Source organism: Podospora anserina, chromosome 7 (genome assembly GCF_000226545.1).
Source record: "Podospora anserina S mat+ genomic DNA chromosome 7, supercontig 1".
Lineage (NCBI taxonomy): Eukaryota > Fungi > Ascomycota > Sordariomycetes > Sordariales > Podosporaceae > Podospora > Podospora anserina.
In genome coordinates, this window is record NW_001914854.1 from 2,074,146 (window position 1) to 2,083,196 (window position 9,051).

Sequence of the window (9,051 nt, forward strand, 5' to 3'; positions counted from 1 at the left end):
AACGGCGTATATGGGCTGGTTGGTTTGGACTCTTCTTCTGGAAAAAGTCCAAATATGTACAAAAACGATATCATTATCCAAACCGGGAGATGCATACTGGGTTCAAATTTATGATTTTATGCGTTTACTCTTCACTCCGTGTGCAACTGTCGACCCATGTTCCCTAGTCGTTCAATGCTCTGTACTTTTACATGACTGAATAACACACACTGAACGCATAGAACATGATGGAATAGGGTCTGAAACAAACACAATACATTAATGCCTTGGCAGGACGACGTCATGTGTCTTTGTGCCTTCAATACATGTAAATTTCATCCTGGATATATACGTTGAGGTATTAATAGGGTTATAGAAACGATGGATAGGCATAGTTCTACCTTGAAAAGACCTATTATGGCGAGGCCAAACACCGATGGAGTCTTCAAGCACCATTATCAGGTTAGGCAGACCTCTCACGTGCCTTGGCAAGTATTTAAACAGTTAAAATTGGTATTTGTCATAGAGTAGGTAGAGTAGCGGTCTTTCATCACACTCATCTATATCCTCGCTAGCTCCTTTTTAGTCCTAAAAATCCCGTATAAGCCCACGCTAATTCCCAATAAAACGGACAGTGCCGCGCGCTCACTGGTTGGAGTTGATGATGTCGACGACTGTTGATAATTGTCAGCACAAAACTTCTCCGCGATGAGCAGGAGTAACTTACACTCGGGCTTCAAGCTGGCACCGCCAACAAGGAAACCATCAATATCCGGCTGCTTAGCCAAGTCCTTGCTGTTCTTAGCAGTGACCGAGCCACCATACAAAATACGGGTCTCGTCAGCAACAGCGTCGGAAACCTTGGCCTTGAGCCACTTGCGGATAGCAGCATGCACCTCCTGGGCCTGCTCAGTGGTGGCAACCTTGCCAGTACCAATAGCCCAGATGGGCTCATAGGCAATGACAATCTTCTTCCAGTCATCCCCAGAGAGCTTGGCGGCAAGAGCAGCAAGCTGCTTCTCGACAACAGCAACAGTGTTGCCAGCCTCGCGCTCCTCAAGGGACTCGCCGCAGCACCAAATCACGCTGAGACCACCGTCAATGGCAGCCTTGGTCTTGTCGGCGACATTCTCGTCAGACTCGCCGCCGGCTCTGCGCTCCGAGTGGCCGGTGATGGTCCAGTTCAGGCCGAGATCCTTAAGCTGGGAGACCGAGACCTCGCCGGTGTGGGCGCCGTTGGGCTTGGCGTAGACGTTCTGGGCCGAGACGGAGACGGTGCTGGCGGTGACGGCATCGACGGCGATGGGGAGGTAGAGGTGGGATGGGGCGATGACGACCTCTACGGCAGGGATTAGCTAACTTCGCAAACGGAGAGCGCGTGTCAGCAAAGACAAAAGCAGTGACATACCAACGCTGGGGTCCAATTGAGCCTCGTTGAGGTTCTTGATGATGGCCTTGATGGACTCCTTGGTGCCATTCCTATGTGTGGTCCGATCAGTCTCCGAGCTCTCTCTCTCGCACCGCGGGGTTTTGGGGGATATGGCGGGGTAGTTGAACTTACATCTTGAAGTTGCCGCCGACGAAGAACTTGCGAGCCATGTTGGGCGATTGTTATGTATTGACTACTGGCGTTTGGGTATAAAGTGTAGCTTGATGCAAAGAAAAATGCGTCTTTTAGGGTATCTCGAGAGTGCTGTGGTTGTTGAGGGAGCGTTGTTGAGAGCTGACGGGAGGTGAGGGTATTTGAAGCTAAGCTTGACTAGGGGGGGGGGGTCCAGGATCGTCTGAAGGTGGGATGGAACCCGGGCGGGATGCTTGGAAGCTGCGGGGGCCCTTGGTGCAAGAACCAGCTCCAAACAGCCCACCACGCCGTGGACGAGCAATTCAGGAGCGTTGTACATCATTTCATCGGCAGGAACCAGCAGATACGGATGCTAGATAGATTCTGATCTGAGGACTATTGGATTCCATGGAGGCATCACCATCCCATATCTCATACCCATTAACCATATGTGAGCGGTCTCTACATGGCTTTGATGGCTTGAGGTACTTCAATACCTGGTATTTTGTCCCCTGTGTGCTCACTCCCGTTACGTCCGCGTTCCCCCCATTACCGGCAGGGTCTCACAAAAAGTTGATGTCACACGGGATGAGCCTTTTGAAGTCCATAGTGTTGGGAACATGCAGCCAAATGTATTTTTGGTGTCATCTCTATTATGTACGCACGGCACTCGCTGCCGCATATGTTATCTGACCGAGCCCTTGCCTCTCAACCTCTCACCACCAGCTGGTCTGCTTTCTACTTTTCCGTGTGATTGCCATGAGTCCTCCGGCTTTAGCAAAACCAGGAGCGTCATGGTATTCCGTCATCACCGGTGCCAAGAACTCATTCTAGTCTCCGTTACTGGACACCGGCTATTGGGTCTCCACAGCGGCCGGACAAGACCGGACTACCGGTTCGTTGCCCTGCCGGGTCCTCCATCCATATGTCAAGCATGTCAACCTGCCTCAACTTTTGTCCCCTTCGCCGCCGTACCTTGATTTAGCGCCTGAAACCTGGTCTCCGCTGAGGTGTCCGGTTTCTTTTGAGAAGAGCCTCCTTCGCGTTGATAGACTGCTTCTTGGCCTTGGGCGCAAGTTTCTCGCTGCCTCGTTTTACCTCGACGCGATACACGGTAGATCCCACCCGTTGATCGCGAGGAAGCTTGGGTCCACGGAGAAGTGCAGCCACCTGGTCTACCTTTCTCCTCTTGTTGTTTGCGCCAGAATTATCTTCATGAGACTCATCGTCCTCGTCATCGGACTCCAAAAGGCCCAGAGGTAAAAGTTTAGGCACCTCCCGCTTCCTCTTTTCAGCCGGAGCTGGCGTTGGCTCTTCCAGCTCATCCTCCGAGTCAGCTTCTACAACCGGCTTCTTGGCCTGCTTTCTCTCCTTAGCCTGCTGTTTGAGGAACGCATCACGCTCTTGTCTCTTCCGCTTTGCGGCAGCTTCTTGTCTGTGTATAAAGTTAGCAAGTCGAACATTCTGTAAAATTGAGGTGTGACATACTCTTCAACAGCTTTCGCAGCAGCTTCAGCAGCCTTGGTGGTCTGAGCTTCAGCAACGCGCGTCGAAACAGCCTCTGGGGCCTCGTCATCCGACTCGTCCTCTGATTCCTCCTCATCTTCTTCCTTGGCAGCTTCTTCCTTCGCAGTCTCGGCCTTGATCTGGAGCTCCAAGGGGTTTCTCCTTGGTGCCTCGCTGGGGGTGACAAAATCCTCCTGGTCACTGTCGTTGAATGTGATGTGTCTGCGCTCCATTGGTGTCTTAAAAACCTCGTGGCCGCTCTCCTCTCCGCTCTCATCATCACCGCTAGCCTTTTTCCGCAACAAGGATGATGATGGCAGTGGAATCTCAATGCTGACATGCTTGTGCTTAACTGAGCCAGTCCCCTTGGACCGGAGAGTCATTTTTGAGCTTAACGGTGTGGAGTTCATGTCTTGTTGTGGCTGATTCTCAGTCTTGTCTGTCTTGTACTTGATGCCGACGACCTTTAGGAGCGGTTGCTCATAATCACCTGTGTGAGCTGGCTTCTCCTGTGGCGCGTTTTCGACGGATGGGATTTGCTGAGGCTTAGTCTCGACCGTCTCTGGCTCAGAGTCTGATGATAACTCAATGACATCAGCCACAGGTTTGGCGGCCTGCTTGGTGTTGGTCGGTTCCCGTGCCATTTTCTTTTCAATGCCAAGATTGTGATTTTGAGTGGTGACTGAAGTGAGTTTGACGTTGGCTGGGTTTATCTCAGAAGGTAAGTTTTCTGGCCGTCCAAGGTGGTTTGATCTGGAAGTCAATCTCGTCAAAAGATGGGTGTATAGAAAGGCGAAACGTCGAGGGTGAGGTTGTTGCTGTTTATTGAAGGAATCAGTTCTTAGAAAAGAAGCAGACAGCCGTTCACACTCTAAACTTTTTTTCCTTTGCACGCTGGCACCTGATTGGTCAGCTTTCTCCTGTCTGGTGGACCCGCATTTCCGGACCCCTGCTTCATAACTAATAATGAACATCTCAACACCACGACACAACCACTGTTACTATTTGCAGCACCTGTTGTGCTTGTCTCTCATTTCAAGAGATTTGGGTTGTTTTCCAATTCTTCTTGCTTACAATAGAATACAAGTTCTTCATCACCACTACCTAAACTCACCAGCCTCATTGAAGCTCACCCACTCACCATGGCTCTGCCCGTTACATCCATCATGATGCCACGAGCCTTTCTAGCAGCGGCAAGACCATTACAGCGGATACTAGTTGGGGCTTCTAGCCGGACACATATACCACCATTTCCCGGACACCATACACAACAAGTTCGCCAGATTCGATACCGCCTAGCTAAGCGGGAGGATGCCAATCCAAAACTTCTTTTCACAGGCGAGGACATCCCTTCACTGGATGTATGGGATCGTTTAAGTGAAAGGGCGATCACTCGACGGATTCCCCCAGAAATTACCTCTGAGCAGATGTATGAAGCGGTACGCTCATACTGTTCCATTGCAATTCACAATAACGACTCCTGGCAGCCAAGGTTACAAAGTGGTATGCATCTCAAGAGAAGAAGAAGCCACAAGCAAATACTAACACCCCACCACAGAATTCGGAATCGAGCCCATCGTGCTTCATTACGCAGCCATCAGCCTCTGGCCCCTAAGCGATCACAAACTATGCATCCACATGCTATCCACCGCCTCCTCCCTAGGCTACCACCCCTCCACCGTCTCCGTGATGTTCTTCCTCTCCCAAATAAGCGACTTCTTCGACGCCCGTCTCAAGCCACCCTTCCGCGACATCAGCGCCCGCTTCAGGCTCCTCTCCCGAACCAGCAGAGACCCCGACATCCTCACCGTCCAAGGCCTCATCGCCCTTCGAGAAGACGACCAAGACGCCGCGCTTCGTTTCTTCGAGCAGGCCGTCATCACCGCTGAGAAGGGCACCGGTATCCTGCCCCCCCTCGTACCAGGCGACTTCGTCTCCGATGGGGACACCAAGGAAGTCCCCGGCCGCCCCCTCCGGTTCTCCTACGAAAAGTCCTGCTACTACAACCTGGGTCGGCTCTACAGGAGAAACGGTCAGACTGCAAAGGCACGCGATGCGTTCGTCATCGCCGCCGCAGACCTCCGACATATCCCCGCGCTGGTTGATCATGCGAGAATGGTAGAGTTGGGGCAAACAGCCGAGGAGAACAAGTACAGGGAGGTTTTGCTGGTATCAGGCGCCAAGATGGGCAACGTTAAGGCGTTCAGGCAGATGGTGGTGGATTTGTTGATCAAGTACGAGAATCCGGAGAAATACAGCCCCAAGGAGTTCAAGGAGGATCCTGTTGATGTGAGGGTGATTTGGGAGTGGTGCATTCTTACGCTGGGCCTGGGTCGGACAAACGGCCCGTTCGCGTTTGCCGATAAGGACGAGTTTGAGCGGGTTCACAACGCTATCAGGGGCAACCGGGCCAGGATGAGTCTGGTCGAGCAGGATGCAGAGACTGAGGAGGTGACATTGGCGATTTGGGTCTACCCTTCTAAAATAGCAAACTTGGGGAACCTTACCGGGGAGCCTGAGAGATTTGATATCACAATATAAGTCTTGCTACCTTCCACATCTGATGATGCCTTGTCTTTTTGCTTTCAATCTCTTTCATATTCAACTCCAAACGCCATGCTTTGAAGACCAAATCTCACCGGACAAGACATCGCCTCCGATCATAATCTGCCAGCAATTTTCATTTTCTCGACCGCTCAACGCCTATCCCCACGGTCCTCATCATCATAATCGTCCCGATCGCTTCCGCCTCTCCTCTCTGGGTACCTGTCCCGGCTAATGCTCCGCTCCCTGTACCTATCCCGGCCACCATCCCGCCCTTTCGGTATCTCCTGACTGACACTCCGCTCCCTATACCTGTCCCGGCTAACACTCCTCTCCCTATACCTCTCCCGACTACCACTCCGCTCCCTATACCTCTCCCGACTACCACTCCGCTCCCTATACCGCTCTCCACTCGGGCTCCTCTCCCGGTACCTCTCCCGACTGTCCTCCCTTTCCCTCTCACCACCCCTCTCCTTCCTCCTCTCCCTCTCCCTCGGCGGAGCCCTATCTCTCACAGCCTCCTCCTCCTGTCTCACCACCCCCTCACCCATACCCCCTCTCTTCCTCTCCCCCTGCCTCCTCCAATGCCCCCCCTCCTCATAATCCTTACTAATTCTCAACGCCTGCCTCAACCGTTCACTCTCCTTCATCTTGGCATCTGCCAATTCATGAACCTGAAAACTCTTGATATTCCTCCTCGGCCCTACCCCAGTCCCCCCTCCCTTTTCCGCCTCTTTCTTCAGTTTCTCTCTTAGCTCGTCACATTTCTCGTCGATTTGCTCCTCTGTCAATTCCCCTGCTTCTTCAAGTTCGTCGCGGAGAGCAAAGACCTTGACTTCAATCTGTCGTTTGCGGTCGTGGTCGAGGAGGCCTTGGTCGGGTTTGCGTTGGGTTTGGAGGGAGGAAGTTGGGGGAGGGGGGCGGGAGTAGGGACTGAGGCGGGAGGATTGGTGGTGGTGGGGGTGGGCGAGGTTGCGCTGGACGTAGCCTGATGTGCCTGAGCCGCGGGGAGTGGAGAGGCCTACGTTGTCGGACATTTTGAGGGTTGTGTTGGGTTGAGGTTGTTGGTTGAGAAAAGGGGGAAAGAGATGCGGCTCGAGACGCGACTTGGTGGTTGTGAAGGCGGTGAAGGCTTTCGAGGAAGATACTTTTGGGATTATGAAAGGTTAAAGTCCCCGGTGAGTCGTGGGTAATTCCAAATTGAATCTGAGCTCCTCAGTGTCGTATCTCAATTAAAAACGGTCGAGAGGATCGTTTGGTTGACGAAAAGGAGCTTTTCAGTCTCAAGCTGACGTTGAAAGCACCCTGAGCTTTGCGATCTTGGCGGCCGGCAGAAAACCGGCAGCGTTAGCGCGATGCGGGGCGCGTTGAGCACACCCCTGTCAATTGGCGATGTCATGTCAGTGACTCAACCCCACCATGTCCCATCAAAAAGTAAATGCGACTGAGGGGCAACCCATCTTTTGAGGACGCATTTGGAGATTTGGAGAATCTCATGCATCTATGACTCTAACGAGTGACTCGATTTGACACTCGAAAGCTATAACATTGAACCCACAACCTTTCAACCATCAAACATTTTCAGGCCATTTTCTTCTGTCCACCCACAGCTGGTCTACTAAACAACCAACGTCATGCCCGCCATCGAAGGAAAGCCGGCGCAACCGGTCGCAAACCAGGATGGCGAAATCATCTTCCCTCCTGTCACCAGGGAACACATCGTTCATTGTTCTTACGATTACTGTTCCCCAAGTTCGCATACCACACCATTAAAGCTGTCCAGGTTCCAGAAATTAACAACGGCGCCTAGATATCGCACATCTTGTATCCGTTCCGAAATCATCCCCCTCACCCCCCCATTCGTCTCCTACATCCACGAAGACGGCATAGTCCTCGCCGACTGACCCCTCCTCCGATCCCAACCAGGAGCAAGACGAAGACGACGACTGGGAACCAACCAACCCCTCCTCCGACTTCCCACCACCCCCCCGCGACCCCCGCGATGAATCCGGCTCCGAAGACGACGACGATGACGAACCTACCACCGCTCCGCCTCCCCCCAAACCAACGCTTCCCCGAACTCCACCAGAAAATCGAGAGCACCATCGCCCAACTCGGCGGCTCCGTAGCCCCCAAGCTCAACTGGTCCTCCCCACGAGATGCCACTTGGATCTCCCGGCACCCCAACACAATAAAGTGCACCTCGGCCAACGACATTTACATCCTCCTCAAGTCCTCCTCTTTCATCTCGCACGACCTCGACCACGCCTTTGACGACTGCGCCCCTACTACCACCTCCCAGTTGTCACCACCATTTCAGCCCGTCTTGGTTCTGAGGAGTTACTTCAACATTTTGCCGTCGTTGGAATTCAGGTGTTTTGTCAAGGACAGAAACCTGGTGGCTATCACGCAGCGCGACCCGAACTACTACCCCTTTTTGAGGAGTCTGCGGCCGCATATTGTGTCTCGAATCAGGGAGTTGTTTACAAAGAGGTTGAAGTTTACGTTTCCGGAGGCGGACTTTTCGTTTGATGTTTATATTCCTGAGGCGTCCTACGATGATGAGGTCAATCGCTTAGGGAGGGCCAGGCTGATTGATATTAACCCCTGGGCTCCAAGGACGGATACTATTCTTTTTGGGTGGGATGAGTTGCTTGAGGTTAATGTTAAAAGGCCGGTTATTGGGGGGCCGATGTCGACGCAGGAGCAGGATGGGAGTGATGTGGAGAGTGAAAGTGATGATGATGAGGAAGGTGAGGAAGAGGATAGGCCGGAGTTGAGGTTGGTGGAGAAGGATGATCCGGCGGCGTATAACTTCTCGAGCCCGGCGTTTTCGGCGCATAAGTTGCCGAAGGATGTGGTGGATGCTAGTCAGGCTGGGGAGGGGGGGGGGATGAGGGAGTTGGCGGAGACTTTGAGGGAGTTTGAAAGGGGGAGGAGGGAGGGGGTTCAGCAGGGAGGGCAGGGGAGGGTGGAGGAGGTGACGGAGGAGCCGCGGGAGCAAGCAGGCGGGTCGGTGTAAATTTGAAGGGGAGTGGACGAGTTCAATCTTTGATTTTCTACTTGAGGTACAATCACGAGGGTGAATGAAAAGTGGTGCAGTCGACGACCCACAAAACTTCAGGTATAATGTTCACTAGAACAAGGGCAGGAATCTTTTGGGGGAAATTTTAGCGTGAAAGAATGTCAGGTCGCAGTCCAAAGACACGACCAATCGGGTCATTGACATATGTCACGCATTGCCCTCGCTATCGACATGTGATGCAGAGCGTTTTGGGAAATATTTTAGCGTGAAAGAAGGAGATGTTCAGCCGATTATTCTCATGTCTCGGTCCCCTGTGGACAGAGAGGCTCAGAAGGTGTAAGATCTCAGGAGAGAAAGACACACCCACAAGCTCAAGAAGCAATGGAAACTATCAATCCAGCAAGGTAAGGCAACGTGCCTGGCAAAACGATCTCTA

At 52.6% G+C, this 9,051-nt stretch overlaps 5 protein-coding genes across 5 annotated transcripts; 2 read left to right on the forward strand and 3 right to left on the reverse strand.

Annotated features, from left to right (window-relative positions):
- Positions 1 to 539: 539 nt before the first annotated feature.
- On the reverse strand, positions 540 to 1,578 carry PODANS_7_7820 (uncharacterized protein; the record flags this gene model as incomplete). Its single annotated transcript, XM_001908107.1, has 3 exons — positions 540 to 1,318; positions 1,388 to 1,458; positions 1,541 to 1,578. 3 exons carry the CDS (start codon positions 1,576 to 1,578, stop codon positions 540 to 542), a joined length of 888 nt encoding a protein of 295 aa, XP_001908142.1.
- Positions 1,579 to 2,521: 943 nt separating this feature from the next.
- On the reverse strand, positions 2,522 to 4,020 carry PODANS_7_7830 (uncharacterized protein; the record flags this gene model as incomplete). The annotated part of the gene is made up of 2 exons (XM_001908108.1): positions 2,522 to 2,975; positions 3,029 to 4,020. The coding sequence occupies 2 exons, from the start codon at positions 4,018 to 4,020 to the stop codon at positions 2,522 to 2,524; spliced, it is 1,446 nt and encodes a 481-aa protein (XP_001908143.1).
- A 168-nt stretch (positions 4,021 to 4,188) lies between these two features.
- Positions 4,189 to 5,587, forward strand: PODANS_7_7835 (uncharacterized protein; the record flags this gene model as incomplete). The annotated part of the gene is made up of 2 exons (XM_001908109.1): positions 4,189 to 4,549; positions 4,641 to 5,587. 2 exons carry the CDS (start codon positions 4,189 to 4,191, stop codon positions 5,585 to 5,587), a joined length of 1,308 nt encoding a protein of 435 aa, XP_001908144.1.
- Positions 5,588 to 5,742: 155 nt separating this feature from the next.
- Positions 5,743 to 6,627, reverse strand: PODANS_7_7840 (uncharacterized protein; the record flags this gene model as incomplete). Its single annotated transcript, XM_001908110.1, has 1 exon — positions 5,743 to 6,627. The coding sequence occupies one exon, from the start codon at positions 6,625 to 6,627 to the stop codon at positions 5,743 to 5,745; it is 885 nt and encodes a 294-aa protein (XP_001908145.1).
- A 643-nt stretch (positions 6,628 to 7,270) lies between these two features.
- PODANS_7_7850 (uncharacterized protein) lies at positions 7,271 to 8,612 on the forward strand (the record flags this gene model as incomplete). The annotated part of the gene is made up of 2 exons (XM_001908111.1): positions 7,271 to 7,342; positions 7,401 to 8,612. The coding sequence occupies 2 exons, from the start codon at positions 7,271 to 7,273 to the stop codon at positions 8,610 to 8,612; spliced, it is 1,284 nt and encodes a 427-aa protein (XP_001908146.1).
- Between the last annotated feature and the right edge of the window lie 439 nt (positions 8,613 to 9,051).